The sequence below is a fragment of the Armigeres subalbatus genome, chromosome 2 (genome assembly GCF_024139115.2).
Source record: "Armigeres subalbatus isolate Guangzhou_Male chromosome 2, GZ_Asu_2, whole genome shotgun sequence".
Classification (NCBI taxonomy): Eukaryota; Metazoa; Arthropoda; class Insecta; order Diptera; family Culicidae; genus Armigeres; species Armigeres subalbatus.
In genome coordinates, this window is record NC_085140.1 from 117,910,796 (window position 1) to 117,934,446 (window position 23,651).

At 39.7% G+C, this 23,651-nt stretch overlaps 1 protein-coding gene across 3 annotated transcripts; it reads left to right on the plus strand.

Annotated features, from left to right (window-relative positions):
• Positions 1-1,620: 1,620 nt before the first annotated feature.
• Positions 1,621-22,734, plus strand: LOC134210719 (polycomb group protein Pc). 3 transcript variants are annotated; one of them, XM_062686958.1, is made up of 3 exons: positions 1,621-2,001; positions 2,667-3,078; positions 20,373-22,734. In XM_062686958.1, the coding sequence occupies exons 2-3, from the start codon at positions 3,016-3,018 to the stop codon at positions 21,465-21,467; spliced, it is 1,158 nt and encodes a 385-aa protein (XP_062542942.1). In that variant the 5' UTR covers positions 1,621-2,001; positions 2,667-3,015; the 3' UTR covers positions 21,468-22,734. The 3 variants fall into 3 exon arrangements, with proteins under 3 accessions (XP_062542942.1, XP_062542941.1, XP_062542943.1); XM_062686957.1 differs by having other exon boundaries at positions 2,779-3,078; XM_062686959.1 differs by having other exon boundaries at positions 1,621-1,866; positions 2,779-3,078.
• Positions 22,735-23,651: the final 917 nt, after the last annotated feature.

Here is a 23,651-nt window from a genome sequence, read left to right on the forward strand (position 1 = left end):
GAGTTTTTCTTCAGCTACGGCCATGCCGGCTAATCATTGAAAATATTGAAGAAAAGTTTGATGAAAAGTTTGACGAAAAAAGTATTATCAATATATGCCTCGTGTGGGGTCGCTTTACGGCGTCCCATGTTCCTTCACGTATAAGGAGCATCTTTGTTGCAAAGGCCCACGAGCTGTAATTTTCTCTCCCTCGAAGCCGTTCCGTTGCTGGTAAAGAAATCCCGCTTCCACCTGGAACATTTCCGACTCCATTTCTTGATGAGATGACGCCTTCACCGCCAACTCCATTCGATTTCTTGGCATTTTTGAGCTTCGGACACTTCACAAACTATGCGGACTTGAAAAAATGTGCTTCTGTTTATCCGTTGCTATGGGCAACGTGACTGGGCCTCATAACCTAATAGAAATGAAACACGTCTGGCTCATAGCTAATACTGAAAGCAACTGAAGTTTTTTTAATTCGATCTATAGTACCGTGGACCCCCGGTAATATGACCGTTTTTAATTTCAACCCCGTTAGTTCGAACATCGTTCAAATTAAAAATGGTTCAAACGTCATTTAGCACGTGGAATCGAGATAAGAAAAATTGAACATCGTAAAACGGAACGCAGAATCAAAACAAACCAGCAAAGAGAGCGGCCAGAAACCAGTTTTTCTTATGGAAATAGAGTAATCAGAAGTTCAAATTAAAAATGAACCCCGTTAATTTGAATGAGGTCGGGGGTCCACGGTATTCCTCTGGGTGCTGCGGATAGAGCCACTTTTATGCTCTCAAGCGAGTAGCGGGATATTTTGAAATCAATCCTATAAGCAGAATTATTTTGCAGTTCTCCGACTGTCAAACACTTCCCGCATTCGTGCGAGACTCTACATGACTTTACGATGGTTTACATACATTCCTACTCCAATCAGCTGCTAAATCTCGTGAAATCTCGTAACGAGTGCTTTTTAGTTGCATTCCTAGTAGGAATTCTTACTAATTATCTACTCGAAATAAAACTACACCGGTGTCTACCTTGAGTTTTAGACGAGCAAACCGTTTGAATCGAAAGGGATTTGACATATCGGATCTTCTAGATAAAGTAGAGATTTCTCTTAGACATGAGAACAATAGTTTTAATTAGAAATATGTATTAGAATAAGAGATCGGCGAAGACGCCATCTTGTTTCCAATCGAACCATCAAAAGCGGTTCCAATTCGACTTGTTTACTTTTTGCATCCATAAGAAGCAAAAATTTTCAAAACGACTTATCTGCTTTTGGAAACGAAGGTTCAAACGACAATTTGACGAATCTGATAGCTCTCCCACGCAAACCTTCACCTACCTATTGGTGGTGTTGGCATGCGTGGGAAAGCTTTCAGATTCGTCAAATCGTCGTTTGAATCTTTGTTTACAAAAGCAGATAAGTTGTTTTGAAAATTATGTCTTGAAAACATCATAAACCTGAGAAATAGAAATATTTTTTTTTTAATTTTTACGTTTTGGATGAGGTCTTTTTGAAATGTGTGGCGAAACTTATTTTTCCTTTCAGTGTTTCGACCTAATCGCTTTCATCGAACAATCATCGTCGCATATTGCCTCTGTGTTGGTGTGAGCGGTGAAAATCCACCAAACGCATCACTTGTGTCCGATTTTCATCGCATCGCCAAATGTGTCGCGACGGTACGGTTGTTTTCTCTATCGAAAATTGCTCGATAAACGGTGAAAAACCAATCGTTGTGCGGTAATTATTGTTCGAAAATGTGCGGAAAAGTGTAGCGCATCAGCGCAGTGTGAAAAAAGCGAAAACTCCGGTGGCGAAAAGTGTTAAAATTGCAAATAACCCAAAGTGGGTTTCTTGCGGAAGGCAGACATCGTCGTCAGGTTCGTGTTGTTTTGTGTCGATCCGTCGTTCGCAAGCGAGAGTCTCGAAAAACGAAGGGGATCGAAGAACTGCCAGGGCCGCATCTCGGCGGTGTTCGGTGTTTGTGTTAGTGCGTGCAGTGAAGAAGAAAACCTGTAAGCAACATCAACAACGAGAAAACAAGAGCACGGTGTTCCTGGTGCAGCATTTGTTCCAATAATTTTTATGACGCAGATGCAATTTGTTAAATTTTTAGAAAATTGAATTTTGCGTATATGTTTTACTGCAAAAGGTTAAACGTCTCCAATATGTATAGGGAAAATGTGTATGTCGACTTCTGATTTCCTTCTGAATAATTTTGCTAACATCCTTGACCTAATACAAAAGTGATCCATATACCACATACAGGTTTTCGTGTCAAATAAAATTTATTACAAAACTGGTTCAATGCACATATAATATATTATCGATTCTAAGGACAGAGTTCTTATTAAAGATTAAAAGCGCTTTTTAGTTGAATTTAGTTGAATTATTAGGATTAGAATCGGAAGGTTCAAATTTATTGAGTAAAACATTTGCACTCAGGCACAAAATCTATATTCCTAGTAAGCACAAGCATAATTCTAATTGCAATTAAAGTTTTAACAATTACAGACTCATCGATGATAGAAAACAACTTTCTATGAAATATATTTTATTTTATGATTTCAATCCCCGGATAGAATAAAAATTAGATAAAATAAACAATAATAATTATTGATTAAACAAGATTGAGAAGTTCTAAATTTAGTTTTATTTGGAAATTATTGCTCTGCATCAGAGGCACCGTGCGAGCGAAGCGCATCGCGTGAAAGCCGCGAGCAGCAGCACGGAAAAGAACGGGTGTTTGACGGGTGAAGACGGAAGAATAAACGAATAAACACATTTTGCAGGGTGGTAGTAGTAGGCCGTGTGTTTTCACTCTTCTGCTGGTCGTCATTGGAGAAGAACACCTTCGAAGGAAACGGTCGGTCGGACTTGGCCAGTGCGAGTGCGAATTCTATAGTGTTGGAAGGTAAAACAAATTGGCGAACGGCGGTGTGCAAAAAATAAGAAGTAATAATCAACGCAACTGGGGAAGATCAAGGTGAAACAACACCGATACGAACCGCCAAGCCGGAAATAAAAAAATGGAGATAACCGACGATCGGGTTTATGCTGCGGAGAAGATCATAAAGAAACGTGTTCGACCGGTAAGTAGTTTTCCCCGCATCCTTGCCCTAGCTGTAGTACTTTTCCAGCCGTGTCGCGGAGGAGTGTTCGATAAGCTTCCAGAACATGCTCTCCTTTTTGACTTGCACCGCTCTTCCTTCGGCGGTCTGCAGGAACGGCAGGACGAACAAGAGTCGTCCCCCTCCCCAGCCGGTTGTGCCAGTCAGCGCCTACTCTGGCTTTGTGTAAGTGTTGTGTTTTCCTATTACGTCACTTTCTGTGCCTCCCACCGCCTCCTTATTTTGGTTGGCTGTGGCGTTCTGCGCTCTTTCCACCTGTACGACATCAGGGCTGGTAAGGAATCGCTGTTTAACGATAATAATACGCGTATCCGAGCTTGTTTGGTGGAAAGTTTTATCAGGTGTAGAAAGCGAGTTCTGCTACCATTTACTGCGAACATTGCTTTTCTTGGAATTCAGGATACCATACGAATCTCTTTGGGGGTTTCAAGTGTCAACGTTTGGGTCAATATGTCGCAGAATGCTCTAGAAAGGCGTCAATGATATACTACCCACAATCGGATAATAAATATTATAAATTATGTAAATTTTATCCCATACGGATAGAAAACCCAGCAAAGATGGGACTGATATGCGATCATAGACAGTACATATTATTATAGGTATGAAAAAAGGCGTTACGTGTCTTCAAGGCAAGCATAGTCGCCAACCATTGAGACACTTGTACTTGAATTGGTTCACACTGACCTTTGTGGTCCTGTGGAGAATGTGGCAATTGGAGGAAGCATATATTTTCTGACTTTCCAGTAAGAAGTTATTTGTGCGTAGTAGGTACAAACGAATTTGCTGCTTTGCTTCAAAGATTTCAAAGCGTTTGCAGAAACCCAGACTGGAAAGTCTATCAAACGATTACGTTTGGACAACGGTTTAGAATGCGTGAACCAAACTGTTGGTTTCGTACCAACAGGACTGAAGGCGTTAATTCCGCAATTATAATCGCCGTATTAAAACACAGGAATTTGGTGCTGTTTTACGGTCTATTATAATTTTCCTGATGGGGAGGGGTAATTTGTACAAAAATTGTGTTAATGTAATCATTTTTAGTGTAGTATTTATCTATGTGTTTGTATGTTCCATATCAGTTTTTGTTAATCTTAAGCAAAAAAATAATTCTATGAATCACATGTTTGGACATAGTCAACTTACGCTTAGGGTCTGTCTCATTTGGAGAATTAAACTTAAAAGTGACAGTTCGAAAATTGAAAAATCACCCCGTTATAAGAATGGCTGGTGCTACCCAGCAATTCCAACAGGACATCGATGGAAAATGATTCGATATCTGTCAAAAGTAATCTTGCTCTGCGAGCAGGGTTATTTGATAATTATTGAAATGTCACTTTCAAGTTTAATTTCAGTTTAATTATCCAATTGAGACAGTCCCTTAGTCCCCTTTACGATCGTTCGTAGTTTGTCAGTCGTAGTCTGTCTTGTCGAAATCTGTCTGTCGTGTCTACTAATTAGAATAGAGTTTGGATTTGTTCAAGGGAATTCACTTAACATGTTTCATACCGTGATTGTGCACTTTACAGCATAAGTAGATTAGGGTTAGGTTGGTTTCAGCTACTTGGTGGAAAGAATCTAGGATTTAAGTTCATTATGTTAAGGAATTCATGTTTTCATAATTTCATTATCATTACCTAGTACTAAGCTTGTAAATAGATTGATTGTAGCACTAATAGTTATAGGGTAGTTAAGTATTATTTATAATTGATTTAGAATAAGAAATTCACACGCTGTCTTCAATTCAATATAGTGATTTTTTGTTTTCCTTTCTTCTGTTTGTGTTCTTACCCATCCGTACAGCCGTTGATGTTAAGAAAGATGCGCGCTGGCAGCTATACGCTAGCCAACACAAACAATAGATAAGTGTCTACGGGAATCTGGAATTTATCATGCGCATGTTATTTCATACAATCCGAAACAAAATCTCGAGCAACATATGATAAGGGCCGAAAAACCAACAATGCTGAACCAAGGAAAATGAGGTTCAAGTTTTCTAGCACTAATTTAATTCATTTATTAAAGTAGAAACTCATTTCATTGCCAAAACCACATCAATGCTATACGTAAATGGTTATATTTTAACAGCAGATTAAGATTAATTGAAAAACCATTTAAAACCTACAAAATTTCAGCTAAAACAAAAAGCGCGCCGTTTACTCGCATTACCGGCAGCACGTCTGGTTTTTAAGCCGTTTGCTCAAAGCTAGGTACACCATCGGATTTGTTTAGATTTGATAGCCAGAGCAGTTCTGCTATGTGATATATTGAAAACCTAGCACGAATATACGTTTTAAAATAACTTGAAGCTAGTTTTTCTAAATAAACAATATAAAGTGAACGGCCTAATAACCAAAGCATACATTCCGCATGGTAGTAAAGGGCGCCAAATGGTTCATGAGCCGTTCACTCAAAATAGCAATAAATGTGATTCTTAAGAGAAATCAAGTACGGAGTGTTACCTAGGATGAAGAATCATTTACAGGGTGTCTACTACCTGGAAAAACCTGGAAAACCTGGAATTATCAGGCAATTTCTCCCCACCTGGAAAAAACCTGGAATTATCAGGGAATTCCTGACATAATCAGGGAAATTTGAATACCCGGTGATCATGAGTGAAATTCTCTCAAAAGATGAAAAAAATCCTTACAAATTTTTGAATAAATATACCAATCAAATCTATTTAAAATGCAGTGAACATGAATGGATTGTTGTTTCGCAAAAAACGTTTTGCGTCTTAAAAAAAATCCTTGAGAATTTCCGAAGCCATTCTTGGTGAAATCTAGGAATTTATTCGGGAAATCAATTAGGGATTGCTTTGTAAATTCTTTTGAGTATTCTTTCGGAAATTCTTTTGGAATCTATTAAAACATACTAAATTTGTTAGGATTTTTCAAAAAAGCAAATCCTGGAGGAACATACGAAGGAATTTCGGGATCAGTTTTCCAAGGAATTTTCTGAGGATTTTTCAAAGAAATCACCTGAAGGGATTTCTGAAAAAAAGTGTAAATGATTGATATCAGTGGCGTAGCCAGGGGGGTGGTTTTGGGCATAAAACCCCCCCCAGAGACAAAATTTTCAGAAGAAATTTTTTTTTTCGAAAAAAAAATGTTCGGAAAATCCCCCCCAGACCAATTTTCTGGCTACGCCACTGATTGATATATATGTATTTTTGTTAAAGGAATTCTTGAAAGAAAAGCCGAATGAATCCCGAATGGATTTGTCAAAGGAGTTTCTAAAGGTATTCTCGACAAATTTCCAAAGAATTCTTAAAAGCAAAATATCTGGAAAAACTCCTCCAGGTGTTTTCTAAAGTTTTCCTCAAGATACATCTGCATGAGTTCCTAAAAAACCCAAGGAATTTTAAAAGAATACCCGAAGCATTTTCCGAAGGTTTTTACAAATGATATTTTAGTTACAAGATAAACATTGTCGCTGTCCGGGACATCTTTTACTGGCGAGGATAGGGGATCTTAATGTCAATTTGACAGTTAGGTACCACACATGTTTCGGACAGCAGAACAAAGGGAACCGAGGCGACAATCTTTATCTGTTAACTAAAATATCAACCGTCTAAGACGAGTTAAGTAACCTCCATTTAATTCCACCAATTATTTCAATAACTTTGCAGATACGTATTTCGACCACAACTGTGTGGTCGTCTTCAGTGTCTTGTACTTGACTCAACCAACTCGAAATACGTATCTGCAAAGATATCGAAATAATTGGTGGAATTAAATGGAGGTTACTTAACTCGTCTTAGGGTCTGTCTCATTTGGAGAATTAAACTGAAATTAAACTTAAAAGTGACATTTCAATAATTATCAAATAACCCTGCTCGCAGAGCAAGATTACTTTTGACAGATATCGAATCATTTTGCATCGATGTCTTATTGGAATTGCTGGGCAGCACCAGCCATTCTTATTACCGGGTTATTTGCTAATTTTCGAACTGTCACTTTTAAGTTTAATTCTCCAAATGAGACAGACCCTTAGACGGTTGAATACATTCCACTAAAAAGAGCTTAAAATATTTTTTCTGAACTAAAATATCTTTTGTTTTTACTGTAAGGCCATAAGTAATAGAACGCTAGTAGGGCGTAGCCAGGATTTCGATTAGGGGTTGGCCAAATTTTTTAGGTCTTCTGAATCGTTGTTTTATAGTAGTTTTATAAAAACACATGAATATTAGTGCTTGATACTTTTCCCTTCTAAGCTCCAAACACTTTGAAACCAAATCCACAACCAACAGTAAAGGCTGAATCTCAACAGCGCGTTGCGCGTCAGCGTTGAAGTCAGCGTTTTGTACTAAAACGTAATGCCAATAAACGTGACGGAATGCCAGGAATGCCTCCAGCAATTTCTTCGGCAATGTCTTCAGGAATTCCACCATCAATTTCGCCGGGAATTGACCGAAAATTCCACCATTATTTACTCCAAGAAATCCTCCACGAATTCTTTTATAAGTTCTGCAGGGAATTCTTCAGATAAATCTTTCGTGCTGTTTCTCATAAAAAAATCTGAAAAATTGCACCGTGGAATTCCTAAGAATATTCCGTGAAAATTCCGCAGAATTGCCAATAAACATTCCTGAGAATTCCGCGAAAAATCTTCGAACTTCCTGTGTAAATTCCATATTTTTTTCCGTGAAAGTTTCGAATAATTTCTTGTGAAAATTTCAAAGAATTTCTCCAGGAATTCCACCGAAAATTTATACAGAAATTATACCGAAAATAAAATCAACAATGGAATTTTTAGAGGAGTTCCTAGATTAATTCCCAAAGATATCCAGAAAGAATTCCGGTGGAAACTTCAAGATTTCCACTGGACATCCTGCAGGAGTTCATTCGAAAATTCCTCCGGGAATTCTTCCAGGAGTTCAACTTGCAGATCCTCCAAGAATTCCTCCAGGATTTTCTCCGAGAATTATTCCGGTAGTTCTATCGACAGTTCCTACGGGGGCTCTATGAAAATTCTTCCGGGAATTTCTCCAGAATTTCCTACGCGAATTATACAGAAATCCCTCCAGAAGCTCCTCCGAGAATTTCTCTGGGACCTCTTCAAGGAATTCTCCGGGAGGTCCTCTGATGATGATGATGGTCCCTACACATACCCCTATGATGATGCTACATACCCCTACAAAGGTTTCAGCTAGATGAGATTTATCTATAAGATGAATTCTCCAAGATTTTTTCCGAGAAGTCTTCTGGTAGATTCACTGGCAGATCCTCCGGAGGTTCATTTAAAAAATCTCCCGGCAGTTTCTTTAGAAATTTCTCCGGGTATTCCACCAGTAGCTCTTCCAGGCTTCAGGCTTTCAGGCTTTTTTCAGGAAATCATTTAGGCTTTCTTCAGAAAATTAGCTGGAAATTCCTCCCGAAGTTCTTCCGATAGTTTTTCTGGCAGTTCCTCCGGGAGTTCTTACGGGAGCTCCTCCGGCAGTTCCTCCGGGAGATCCACCAGCAATTTTATGAGCATTTCTCAGGGAGTTTCACCGGCAGTTCCTTTGAGAAGGAACTTCCGGAGTAATTTCCGGAGGAACTCCCAGAGGAATTTCTGTAGGAATTCCCGGAGAAAGTATCAGAGGAATTTTCGAAAGAACTGCCAGAGGAACTTCTAGATGAATTTATTGAAGAACTACAGGAAGAATTTCCGGAGGAAATCCTGGAGGAACTCTCGTAAGAACTTCTGGATGAAATCCAGGACAAACTCCTGCAAGAATTCTTAAAGGACCTCCCGGAGGAGCTCCCAGAGAAATTTTCCGAGGAACTTCTGAAGGAATTTGTAGATAAATTCCCAAAGAAAGCCTTAATGAACTCCTGAAAGAAAGTCTGAATGAATTTCCGGAGGAACTACTAGTGGAACTCCTGAAGAAATTTCCAGAGGATCAGCCGATGGAACTTCCGAAATCCCATTTCCCTTGAAATTCCTGCCAAATATCCTCAAAGAATCCCCTGTAAAGTTCCTGGAGAGATTACTAGAGGAACTTTTGGAAAAACTCCTGGGGGAGCTCCCGGAGGAACTCCCACAAGCACTTCCAGAGGAATTCTCACAAGGTAGTACTGAAATAATTATTAGAGAAGTTCATGAAAGAATTCCTGGAGAAATATCAGAAGGAATTCCCGAAAAAATACCAGGAGGAATTAATTCAGAAATTACCAGATGAAATCCAGAAAGTATTCCCAGATGAATTGCTGTTCTTTGATTGTTCTGAAGAAATTCCTGGAAGAACTCTTGGAAGATATCTTGGAGGAACTCTAACATTAATTTCCGAATTAAATTCTGGAGTAAATTCCGAGTGAAGTCCGGAAAGAATTCTAGAACAATTCCGCGGAAAAAAATCTGGAGAAATTCCTGAAGGAAGAGAAAAATTTCCGGGTAAATACTTGGACGAACTCTTGGAGAAATTCTTAAAGAAATTTCTAGAGGAATTCTTGAAGGATATTCTGAAATAATTGCGGAAAGAATTCCAAAATGTAATTCTAGAGGATTTCGCTATTGAATTTATAGAGGTATTCCCGAAAAAAGTCCTGGAAGTTAAGGCTACCTTACACCTCGGGAAAATTTTCCGCCGGATTTTGGTCCCCGTGCATTTTAAATGGGGCCGGGATTTTGATTTTCCGTGCCCAAATCCCGAAAACATCGCATATGCAAAAATACATGGGGAAAAAATCCGCGGATCAAATTCCCGAAGTGTGAGGCTACCTTTATCCCGGAGGAATTTAAGGAAAAGTTCCTGGAGGAATGCCCGATGCAGTTTCTTATAGATTAGCAGATGAAATTATGGAGCGAAATCGGAGGATTTCCATCATAAATTACTGAAGAAACTTCTAGTGGAATTTTGGAAGGAAATTTCGTATGTATTCTTGGAGGAACTATAGAATGCATTCCTGAAGGAAATGTCGCAGATTTTCCTGGAAGAATAGCCGAAGAAATGTCTAGGAGTAAAACTTGAAGGGAAGAAAAGAAATCTTCAAGAAACTTCCACATGAATTTCCTAAAACAAAATTAGTTGGGGGTTTCTAGATAAGAAGAAATTACAATTACAGGAGAAGGATTTTCAAACGATTTTCAGAGAAATTTGTGGATAATTTTCCGGAATTCCCAGGGGAGCTTCTAGAAGGATTTCTAGGAGAATTCTTGAGCCCGAAATGTTTCGAATTGTTTTTAAATTTCATATAGTATGGATCCTGGATACCCTTATAAGTTTTTTGGGAATCTTTTGAATTTCAAAAACCGATTTCTGAATATGATTGGATCGTAAAGTGCACATGTTTAAGCGAATTCATTTCAGTACCCGTTCAATCTCTCCACCATTTAGGGGGGGGCGAGGCCCCCCCCCCTGCCCCCCTCTGGCTACGCCCATGGCTAGTAGCGCTGTAATCATTGAAATTATTCTGCCAAAATATGCTTAATAACCTACTCAGATTACGATTACATTATTTATCGTAATAAATATCGTGTATGGGGATGGCATCAGGTTGTTTTTTATCATGATATTTATGATCATAATTGGCGTTATCTGAATAAGCTATAAATTGACCACTTGATACTTATAGTACCGGTACCTTGGCTGCTAGGTCTAAACAAACTAGATGTTGGTCACAAACTAGAACAAACTAGATGTTGTTCACGCGAACAAGAGCAACAATAGTAATCTCGGGTATACCCCGTGTCAGGTATAAGGACGTTAGGCATGAGTACGTTAGGCATAAATGATGTTAAGCATAAAATGCCCAAAAAAACAGCCCAAGACATGAAAAAGGTAGTATTACGCCTAATGTCCTTATGCCTAACGTCATGGACCCCGCAATCTCATATTCTTGCATCGACCCATTTCCTGAAGGAGTTTTGGCAAGAAGTTCTGAACGATTTCCTGACATATTCCTGACAACATATTTCCAGAACAATTCTTTAAGAGGATTTCTTAAGTTCCTTTTTTAAAAAAATAGCTGAAATAAAATTCAAAGAAATTTCCGAAAGAATTTTTAACCAAATTTCCAAAGAAGGATTTAAAAAAAAATCAAAGGAATCGCCAAATGAATCTCTAAAGCAATTTCCGGAATCATTCCTTGAGATGTTTTCTAAAGTTTTTGGAAAGAAATTTTCAAATGTAATCCTGGAAGAAGTTCTAAGGGAAATTGCAATTCTGATGCAATTCTTAAAGTTCCCTCTTTGAAGGAATTTCTGTAATCATTCACGGAGGATTTTCCGATGGAATTTATGAAGAAATTTTCAAAGGATCCCTGGAGGAATTTCCTATGCGATTCCTGAAGGATTTTTTGATTGAATGGCTGAAGTATCTGGGTGAACTTGCGAAGGAATTCCTGGAAGAATTTCTTAAGTAATTTACTACATTGTTCTTGTGAGGCAACCAAATTTTTTTAAAATTGTTCTTCGCAATATTTACTTGTTTGAATCGATTATTTTGCTGCTAAAATCGATATATGGCAAGTTTGTTTTTACCTGGAAATTAATGTAAAACACCTGGAAAAAACCTGGAAAAATCATGGAATTTTGTTTTTGCAGATGAGTAGACACCCTGATTTACAAAGCAATCGTTTATGCCAGAAAATAAAAAATCATGGTTTTGGTTTATAAGCCGTAATCATATGTTACGCGAGAAATGGTCTTGCGAAAAGGATGAACCGCACGGTGGTGGAGAAAGCCCGTTGCCTTTTGTTCGATGGTGGTGGCCCCCGTGGTGGCCTAGAAAAGCGCTTCCGTCGCCGTTCCGTTGTATTGCGTTTGGGGCTTAAGTCTGAAGCCGGAGTCTTCGTCGGATACAGCGGACAGTCTAAAGGATACGTATTTAATCCTCGAAATGGTGGTAAATCGTGATGTCATTTTTAACGTAGGACTACGTCTGTCTTTTCTATACACTCTGCGATTGCGAAAATCGGAGACCGCCACGAAAATATGAATAGACTTTGATCGTTAATATCTCAGCCATTTCTCGGTGGATTGCCAATATTTTTGGACCATTCGATCAATGATGATGTTAACGCTTCATTGTATTGTTCCAAAAATACAGATTTTCAACTATTTATTATTGACAACAGATAAACAATTTAGAAATAGTAAAACAACCAATCTTGTGCATGCATTGCGAGCACAGACATCAAAATCAAGCAACTTGTGGTTTTGAATCTAAACCTCAGTTCGAACAAGATTTCACGCAGAGCGGACGCATAGGAGCGGAAACGATGACAGCACGATGGTACTGACAGCATTTTCAGCCTTAACGAACCAGCATTTTATGCGAAGAAAGGTTTGATTACAAAAATGCCGTCTGTTGCGATCCCACGTGATGCAGTAGCGATGCTGAACTTTTTTTTCCAAATGGCGTTTTACTAAAAAGTCATCGAGTTTGGTTGCAGTTAGTTATTGGAAAAGCAAATTTGATCTTCTCAGGTGAAAAGAAAATTTGATCTTCTCAGGACCAGCATTTTCTGGACAGAAAGGATTAATTGCAAAAATGGCCTGTTTCGGTGGCATCGCCGTGGTAGCTTGGTTGCTGTTAGTGATTTCATCCATTCGAACAAATTTATTGTCTCATTTCCCTGTGACGCGCGCTTGTGATTCCGCTACCCAGGGCAACTTTCTGTAGTCGCCAAACGATTAAGTTTTGCACTTTGAAGAAAATTAATCTCGGATCAACCTTCTTTTGTATAAAATGGCGGACCGAAAAAATCGATTTGATTTCCAATTACTAACGGAAACAAAACCAAAGAATCTTGCTAGAAAAATTCACCTTTTGCGAATGATAGCCAAATCAATAAAGACGCTACTTTAGAGGAAAATTTATACAGTATCCACCCACAGGCGATCGTCGTTCAGACCGACAGACGCCAAGCGATTATGTTTATTATTTTGTTACTCTTTTGAACAAAACGTATTTTCAATCATTAACAGAGAGAAAATTATCGATTTCATTTCCAACACGGATACAAATTTCATCCATTTGAATTAAAAAATATTCATGTTTGTTTGCAAACAGATAACTATATTTAAATCAAACATATTTAATTTAAAAACAAAATAAAATTCCTGTTTGTATTATGCATGCACTAGTGAGCAGCCCCTCGCTAGCTCTTACAGATGTAAACAAAAACTCGGAAGCTGCACCAAAGCAGCAGCAAAAGAGTGGAAGCATGTTTTCAATGCTTCTAAATTGTTGATGAGGATGAATTTAGGTACAAAAAGGTAAGTAAATGAAGTATGAACGTGCGCATATGTGAAATCTGGTAGACTAATGCTACCAGAATATGAATATTGGTAGAATTGATAGGGAAATATTTTTAGCGGCCGAACCAAAACAATAATATGTATGTTTGCTTTAAACAATCCGCTGATTGAAACAACTGAAAATGTATATTTGATTCAAATATAATTTACGTTTGTTTAAATTGCAGCAATATGTTTGTTCATAACCATATTTATGTTTGATGCCAGAACAAACTGAAATTATGTTTGATTTTACCTAAAATATGTTTGAGTCTACCGTAAATTTTTCTGCGTGTATGACTAACAGAAACAAAACCAAATAATCTTGCCAGAAAATTTCACTTTCCTCCCATGACAGCCAAATCGACGAAGACGCCAATACCTCTTCTTGAATAGTCCTGAAAAAGACTGTTTGTAATTAATTCTTGAAGTTCTACTCACTTTGCCACGTACGCTTCCATCGCGGGCGAAAACCGAACGTTGCAAATAAATATATTTGCGCTTGGGTTCGCGCCACTTCTGATTCTGCTGATTTATTTTTCATTTTTGAGGATGTTGTATTCTTGTGATGTCCTTCACAGAAAGTCAGTCGAGTGGCGATGTGGCCAATGAGTCATGTTAATTCTACGGTTGGAGACTCAAAGTCCATCCAACTGGGAGCAATTATTCGGCTTCTTGATTCAGTTGACCTCCGAGCAGTTTGCTCAATGTTAATAAAGACCAGTGGCGTTGCGCAACCTCACTTTTTACCTGTGCACTGACCCTATGACCCTAATTCTATGCGTTTCCGCACACCATTTTCTTAAATTTAAGTCCAGTGCACAGGTAGATTGAGGTTTGGGAAACGCCACTGATGAAGACACAAATTATTATGGAATATACCATCCATTTGGTATAGCTACGTAGTCCTACGTCACCTTTGCGTACAACCCGATTGGGCTACACCTTTCAGTTTTTAAACGAGAAGGTTCTCCAGAAAAAAACGCTAAGTATCACCTGTGAATTAAAGCTAATAATGTAGCTACATAGGAATAAGCTGGATGTTCTTGATGCAGACAGTCAAGAAACAAAAGATGAAATTGAATGTACAGACGAAATTAGAATTGCGAACGAAACAGCTGACGAACATTATGACTTTGCTAACAATTGTAACTAATGCTTCAGACGCTGCTGCGCTCCCTGCGCAACAAGAAAATACACGATCAAGGGTTCTATACTACTCCCCAGAAAACCGTTCTCCAGAAAACCATAACCCAGAATGTACCGTTCCCCAGAAAATAGAATATATAAATAAACATGATTTCATTTTCTTGTTTTCTTACAATAATCATCGCAAGACCATAATTAAAATTTGTCTTGATGAGTTGGATGTGCAAGGGCCATTGTGGTAATTATTAGAAACTATAGTTTCAAATACAATGTGCCTTTTGGCATAATAACCATAAGCAGCCCGCCAGAGTAAGGTGCCTCCTGCCAGAGTAGACGCGCCTACGTGACGTCGCGCGAAAATTGCACGCAAAGGAATAACAAAATTCAAGTTGTCTGTAATCAATGGAGTTAGAGATTATCAAGCGGTTACGCGAGCGCAGCATCAAAATCCGCAAGTGTGGTATCAAGTCCAATCCTTGGCAAGTCTTCTGTGAAGCCAGTTGCAGACGTTGATGGAACCCTACCAACCATCGCTGAACGGAAAACCGCAAGACGCAAGCTGAAATAATTGTGCAATTGTGCTGTTGGAGGAACCCATCAACAACGCCTATGTGAAGGATGCAAAAAGTGCTCGTGATGGAACATGCGACAATGTGGTCCATTAGGTCAATCAAATCCTTTCCACTGCTCATCAGTTACACGTGGCTGGGCTCGATATCTCCGTAGAGTGGATTGGATAAACTGCAACTCTGCTCCTCGTAGGGCCTAACGAGCAGTACAGGACGATGATCATGGCATTGGAAAATTTTGTTCACCCCTTCACTGGAGACAGTATCAAGATCAAGCAGCTGCAAGAAGTCGGAGCGTCACTGGACAAGGCTGCGTTAGTCGGAAAGAAATCGTTCTTGTTAAAACAAAAGAAAGGCGTAATCGAGGAAAGGTCAGCTGAACAGCCGAGGGGACCGAAATGCAAGTGATGTAATCGATTCGGACATATTGCCAGGGAGCGCCATTCTAAGGAACGATCCGCGTTTTGCACTGTACTTACTGTCATGGAGGCAGATAAAGGAGCTAAAATCGTAGCTACTAATACCGTGAAACTAAAATCGAAGTGTTATTCTGTAAACCCTGTTACCGTTAATAATGTAAAATGTCAAACAACCTGCTGTTGGTACGACGTAGTCACGAAGGGATGTTCGCAATCCAAAGGGTGACCGTAACAGATTCGTGTAATCGCGACCAGCAGCCATGATTTCGATAGCGGGTTGATCGTCTTCTACGAGATCGAATATCACAGAGCTCCTATCGTGAGCGTCTCCACGCGAACATGAATGTGTGGCATGGACGGGTAGACAATTTTAATGTGCAAAGCTTAAACAATAGTTGCATAATGGGCTGGTCTCCGTGGGTGCAGTTCAAGGAATCGGAAATTAACAATTGCGTGGCGTGTGCGGTAGGCAAAATGTTTCGTCTACCTTTTCCCAAGCAAGGGCGACGAGCAAACGAAATTCTAGATCTGGTTCACGAAGATGTATGTGAACTCTTGGAAAAGGGTCTATTGCAGGAAACAGATATTACGTGTTTTCTGAGGCAGAAGTCGGAAGCTGAGCTGCTAGATGCGTTAAATCAGTTCTATAACCTGGCTAAAAAAACAAACGGGTGCAAGTTGAACGCTATTCGCCGCAACAACGGCATGGAATTCATCAACAAGAGGAGGAATCCACCAGGGGGTGAAACCCCTAATTTATAACAGCTAATAGACGCTGTATCATGGGGCTAAGATCCAGTTTGGATGGCATGACGTTTTGTAGTTTAAAGTATGCATAATCAGGAATTGCAATTTATCCCATCATTCGATCTTCTGAGCAAAGATACTTATGATATGAAGAGATATGGATCTTAGTTATCTATCTGCTCAGTAAACAAAGTGCAATGTTCGCCATGGAGAAACATATTTTTACTGCTTTGTTGTAGCAATGCTCTCGTAACGTGAACAAACCCCGAACCGCGCTGGCTATCAGGATCATCACGAAATGCTCAAATGATAATATCTTTCCAGAGTGCTCTTTGATTAGGGATAATATATTTGTAGAAGCAAAGATAATATCCTGTGCTCAGATGATATTGCAATACCTGTGCATAATGCCCTTTAAATTTATATAAGTTGTTCTTCTTCAATTTACATTCCAATTCGAACTTGGCCTGCTTTTCAATTTACTATTCTATTAGCCTATTATGCCAGCCATTGCACGAGTATGTATCTTGTGTGGCAAGTACATTGGATACAATATGCCCAGGGAGTCAAGAATGTTTCCCACTCAAAAACATCTTAGACCGGATCGAGAATCGAACTCGCCCTCTCCGGATTGGCAATCCTACACACTTAATTTTTTTCGCCGAAATAAATTGCCGAGAATCTAACAGCTGATATCTCGGTGAAAGTTCAAACTACCGATTGATCGTAAAATGTTCGCCTCAACCCAGCTGTCAAAATTTACCGAACCGTTCGGTAGTGCGTTGCCGAGTTGATCGGTAGAGTGCTTTGCCGAAATTCAGTGAAAAATTATTTTTCTTTATTTTCAGATGAGTCAAAACGAATGTTTAATGGGTCAAACACAATTGATACGTTTGCGTGCGTTTTGACAGTTTTCTCATGGGAAAACTATCAAAACGCACACAAACGTATCAATTGTGTTTGGCCCATAAATCGTCAATCAATGTAAAAGTAGAATATATTTTGGATCATATTTTTGTTATTGTACACATAATATTGCCAACTTTAGGAATAGTAACGAATAGTGCGAATACAAATTTCTCTACCAAAATTTTCGATCTGAAAGCATATTATTGTTCCGCGATGCCATAGATAACCGCTTTCAAACTTTTTTTTGTGTGCCTAATTAGAAACTTATTGACGGCGACGGAAGCGGCAAGATTTGAAAGGCTTATCTCTGAGTCCTGTTTTAATGTGTATTTCTGTAATGTTGAGGACGGGAAGCGGGGGTGCTGCTAAAATGGTCCTTTTCCCGGACGGATTTTTCCAACGATAGAATCATATTCAAAATTAAGAAATGAAGCTATTTGAACTTCAATTATTTGTTTCCGATTGTTATTGAATTAGGTACCTACAAATTCAAGAAGCAGTAACCACGCAGTAACCAGAAAAACGCAAGTCCTTCGTCAAAATCAGAATAAATAGTTTGCAAAACTAGTATCGATCGCAGATATAGGGTAAATCACTACTTGGGCCTATGGACCCGGTTCCCGGCTCACTGCACAGAAAACTAATGATTTAAACTGTTTGGAAGTCGTAGGTTTATGGTTGATAATTTTAAAAAGTCTCCATTTATTTTTCACAATACTCAATATTTTTCTATCACTTGTTTTACTCCTAATTGATTCAATTGTAGAAAATAAAATGTAGAATTCAAAATTTCACTCTCCGATGCCACACCACTGAGCCGGAGTGATTCTTTCCACTTTTACAAAACGGTATTATCGAATAAACACCTACCTGAAAATCGTCACAGTGCTCGATACAACCATTGCATGAAACTGTTAATCACTACACCATAATTCTAAACACCCGCACTCCAATTATTCTTATTTGTTCGTTTCACTAGAACTTATTTAAACATACTAGAATACATTTTAAAATGTATTCACAAACCGAACAAAAATTCACCTCGGCCCAAGAACTTCTAGCTGCACCGTGCTGCCAAAAGGCCAGGATTATACAAATGATCCTTCGTCGTTAAACGGAAAATCGTCTAATATGTTGACGTTGTCATGTTATTTATAGTTCTCTCGATTTTAAAAGGTGAAATAAATATTGTTTTAAAGTATTTGGAAGAAATTTGAATGAGTTTATGTATCTTCTCAACCAAATAAAAATGATTATGAATAATACCATCTGGCATCTTGTTGTCGTGGCACGTGCATATTTTTGTTTACATCGCATTTTCTACCGTCCCGAGAGAGAATGAGAGTAAAATGTTGAGAGATTGAGTGAAATTTTGCTTAGGCCGGGAATTGGTTTTTTGTATGCCGGATTGGGAATCGCTATGACTGAAATGAGTGCTGCACCTCGTTAATTTAAATCAAATAAAAGCTTCTTTGAACGATATTTAGCACGAATAGCTATTTTTTAAGCAGAAGTGAACCCCAATGCAGTATTATACAGCCTACAAATTTCAGAAAAAGTTGCTTTCTGTCATAAATATCAATTAAATAATGCAGTCGTACGCATATTAGGCCGGGAATGGGGTAAGAAACCCTACTAGCCCTGGTTTCTTCCAGAATTAGAAACGCAATAATATATTCCAATGAATCCGGCGGGTGTGTGCACACTTGAAAGCAGTATGGCTAAAAATATTGCGCAATAAATGTGCGATTCTATGATTATAAACAGAGTTGTATAGGCACCTGCGGTCGATCGACCGACGCGTGAAACAGAGACGTAGAATTGTTTACCTTTTCTTTGCCGGCTTGATTCCTTTGGGGCGGGGAAACCGACACCGGTGATGGAATTGGACACTTGTTGTTGTTGTTGGTGTGGAATCATTGAGAGCGCAGCGTCACAGAGGTACCTTTCGATGATGAATGTGAAAGGTCGCGTGAATGTGTATGTGGATATTGGTTTTCCTGCATCGCGCATCGTGCGGTTGACCTTGACTGGTTTGTTCTGTTTCAGCCCTGGCCTCCGGTTCTGTCTCCCGCACGTCCCGAACCCGGTTGCGTTTTGTGAGAGGGTTGTTGTGCTGTGGTTTTATGTTCGTTTTTGCTATGCCCATTGACGATGCGATTATAATGCGGCGTGGGCTTTCCTTTGCATATCGTCTAATTTGATTGGTTCGGTTTTCAATCTCTTCATGAGAAATTTGATTCGTTTCGAAAATAATTGTCGTTTTTTCGTTTCCTTTGTTTTCTTCATTTAGTAGGTAGAGATTGATTAAATGGCTTAATTGCAAAAGTGACTTTCAATCCAATTGCCTTTATATAATTCCCGTTGTCAGCCTTTCAAGAACGATTTCAATAAATTAGGTTTTTACGAAAACATATATATATTTTAAAAAGATACAATTTTATTCTAGTGCCCTTTGAGTGGTAAATGAAAAAAAATAGAAGGGTTGTGTACAAGACACGACCGTCCAACGCAAACTACGAAAAACCTTTTGGTGCAATAATAGTTGTAGCGTCATGTAAATATCAAGTTTTTAATCGCTACATACCAAGGGGATGGCAAGCTACGCCATCTTTGTCACATTTTTTGGATGAACGGGATTGATTAATTCTGATTTTTTTATTGGACTTAAATAAAAAATATATAAAATAAATAAATATATAAAAATTTCAATAGCTTAGCATTGCTAATCAATAGTATCGATGGATTTGGCAAATTGATCGAGAGCTTCCGAATCGATTGATATCAAAATCTCGAAAATCCATTAAAAGATGAAGACGCTTAACAGCGTTTGAAATTTCTCCAATTTCGTGATGCTCGTGAATTTGAAAGTTTTTGTTTTACACCCTGTATCCGAGCATTTCCCTTAAACTTAGTTTACGCCAAAAGAGATTTGTGAAAAAAAAACTTGAAAACCGTGAAACGTGTCTAAAATATTATTATTCTTCCTTATTTTTTAACAGAAAATCCAAGGGGACAGACATTATTTTAAAAAATGTATCGGCATTAGCTACATGTATCTCGGAGACGAGATACCTTGTCGAGTCGCCTTAATAAAGATACAAAAAAGCTACATGTAAGACTTTAATCACAGACAAACAGAAACATATTTTCCTAACAAAATTTTTCTAACATATATAACCAATAGATAGTGTCTTAATTATAATAAATATCATTCGTTCCTTTCCGTCAACAGGGCAAGGTTGAATACTTGGTCAAATGGAAAGGATGGAGTACACGCCACAACACCTGGGAGCCGGAGGAAAACATCCTTGATGAAAGGCTCATTGACATGTTCGAACGGTCACTACGAGGCGGCTCGTCTGGCAAGCGCAAGAATCAATCATCAAGGACCCCAACGAAGCCAATCATCGAGGACTCCGACGATGATGACGTTCCAGTACCTGCCGCGCCTGTACCCACTACATCTACAACGCCGGTCGTTGTCACTCCGGAACCTGCACCTGAACCGGAAAAATTATCCATCAAGGAAACGATCAAGAAGGAGAAAGAGGAAAAGCACAGCAAGAAGGAGAAGGACACGGTGGACAGTTCTAAATTGTCGTCGGCTGCTTCCAAGTCGAGCACAAGCAACGTACATCTTAGCACTCCTAAAGACAAGCCTACGGTCAGCAGTGACACAACAGGGTCCTCCTCCGGAACAAAGTACTCCTCGCCCGGCTTGAAGATATCAATTTCCGGTCAGAACAACGACAATGACACGGCATCGAACAGCAGCGACGATCAGCCATTGAGCCACAAAGACTTGGCTGGTACCAAGCGGAAGGCCGAAGTGCTGTCAAAAGAAGGCAAAGTTGGCGTCACAATCAAAACCTCTCCGGACGAGAGTCCTGCGGCTAAAAACCAGCGGCTAGAAGCGCCCCCGATGGTCACTCCGGTGTCGTCCGGTCCTAAAACTGAAATCAAACCCGCGGCTCCCCTCTCACCCGACACGCCTGCATCACGACCGGAGTCCAACATTCCACTGGTGGATAAATCGGCCGCTGCAGGAGTGGCAAACAACGTTCCCCCCGAAGAGAAAGCCCCAAAGAAACCAATCTCGAATGACTTTCCACCCGTGAGCAACAACAATACGATAAACAAGCACCAGCATCTGACGCTATCGCCCCGGGCCGCTCCCCCACAGTTATGGCTTCCACGGTCGCAGCCCACCAACCAGGTATTTATTACCGATGTCACGGTCAACCTGGAAACGGTCACCATCCGGGAGTGTAAAACCGAGCGGGGCTTCTTCAAGGCGCGAGATCTGAAAAGTGACATCGTCAACTGAGCCCGGCTTGCGGGGAGAGAGAAATTTGCTCCGCAATCTTGCAGCGGAAGGACCTGAATTTGAACTACATTTGTAAATAGCTTTTTAGTGCGCATCGTCACCTCGGTTTGTTGGGTATCCTCGACCGGTGTGAGCATGGGGCAGGGTTGGAACTACAGAGAACAGAATCAAAGCGCTTACAAGATAATGGATCTAGTGATAGTGATACAAATCAATAACATCAAAATACTATAATCGATATAACTTGTAGTTACTGGTAACAAGCAAGCAACAAACAAAATGCTATTGATATTGAATATATATAAATGTTTAGTTTGTAGACGACTTCAAGATAGTGATCTGCGACTATGGGATAGGCAAGGCAAGAAAAAACACATTCAACCAAGTGAGACACGATAGATTCCATAAACATTAATTATGCTGGTTGAATTCAATTCGGAGGAAGTTTGTCGCATTAGAGATTAGTTTTTTAAGTCATCAACGATTTATTTATTCTGCAGCATCAGATGTCTCTTATAGATTTTAAGTTGTTTTTAATTGATAGCTATGTATCGGGCTTCGATATTCGTCAAATTTTATGTAAGATAGGCTTTTAGATATTGTGCGTTCTTTCTTACATAACAAAACACAAGATCCCACACAATGAAAATTATTCCGTTCGCCATCCAGTTCATCAAACAGCATGTAACGCGAAAACCCAGAATTGCCTTTACAAGGCATCTATCGAGAGGGAAGAATGTGTTGGGATAGAATCAAACGCGACTTCTCAGTTGTACACTTTTGTAATTTTCGTTAATTATTGACTAAATTATTCTTCTGACCAAAAATGAATGTCTAGTTTCTTATAGTCTTATTTATTATCCGAAGCGACGAAAGGAATACTTTGAATTTCCGAAAGTTCTTCAAAAAAACTACTTTTGGATCAGGATCGTATCAAATACAAAATGCAGCATTTAGATAACAATATCGAAAAATAATAAAGGATGAAAAATTGATACAGAAAGCAAAACAGAACACAGTTTACAGGCACAACTAAAGTAATACTTCTACCTACCTAATACAACCCATACCGGACTAAATAGAATCGTTACAACACATACACAAACCCCCAGAGAATAAATACGAAAGCAAGCATGAAATCAGTATGCATTCATATTCTACTTATTCTACAGCAAGTACTTGTATGTATTTTCTCCTAGTTTATAGAGGCATTGTTACATCAGTATAACAGCAACACAACAATAAAGCTGGAACATAAGTATTTCAAGCTGGTGTCTTGGCGTTGGTGTCCGCTAGGGGATATCACAATCCAAAACTCTGTTACTCCTTATTGGCGCCTAAGGCGAACCCTCTATAAAATTAGTTTATAATCTGTTTGGCAAGGGTATTTTTTTTTTAACGAAGGTAATGAAAATCTGCAACCAGACACCTGGGGAGGCGAACCCAGGTAGTGTGGGAATGGGATTATAACTCCCGACCCACTAAAAACAACTAGGTTGGCGACCCTAGGTTGGTGGCTCCTATGCCGCTCCTATCTCAGCTACGAGGCAGACCCTTTCATGTCTCCTATTTCTGAGGTGCCGCAGGGGCATCAACCCCCCGACACTCCTGCCAGTCATAGCGAGACTTTCGTGTCCCCTACTTCTGAGATGCCGCAGAGGTATCTGCCCCCCGACACTCCTGCCAGGCCTAGCGAGACTTCACTCATTCCGTCCCTGGCAGCCGGATCACACTACTGCCTAAGCAGCCACTCTGATCATACGTATCATGCGAGTCTGACTTGTGTGCTCGCTCATACATCCAGTCCCAATCGCTTGCACCACTTGTGCACCACTCTCTTGAGATTCAGTCACTCACTCAGTGGGGGTTGTAGTACCCCCATCTCCCATTTTTATCCACTCTGTGCACCACCTGTGCATCGTTTGGGCGTGGAGCACCCGGCACGTCACGCGTGCCTAACACTCACCAACCCGGGCTTTGATACGGCCAATAGGTTCCGAGAATAGGTACTTTGCATGTAGCACCCAACTATTGACATTTCGAAGCCCAGCCAGTCCTCAGCCAGTGTGGTGGTCTCCCCATCCTGCAACGGGGTGGTACCACTTACCTTACATGTCTCCGATTTCTGAGGTGCCGCAGAAGCATCAACCCCCCCGACACTCCTGCCAGTCGCAGCGAGACTTT

Excerpts from the sequence above, each read along its gene's own strand:
- LOC134210719 (XM_062686958.1), top strand. The coding sequence starts at position 3,016 with ATGGAGATAACCGACGATCGGGTTTATGCTGCGGAGAAGATCATAAAG. Across the intron at positions 3,079-20,372 it reads TAAAGAAACGTGTTCGACCG|GGCAAGGTTGAATACTTGGT; the intron begins GTAAGTAGTTTT and ends TTCCGTCAACAG.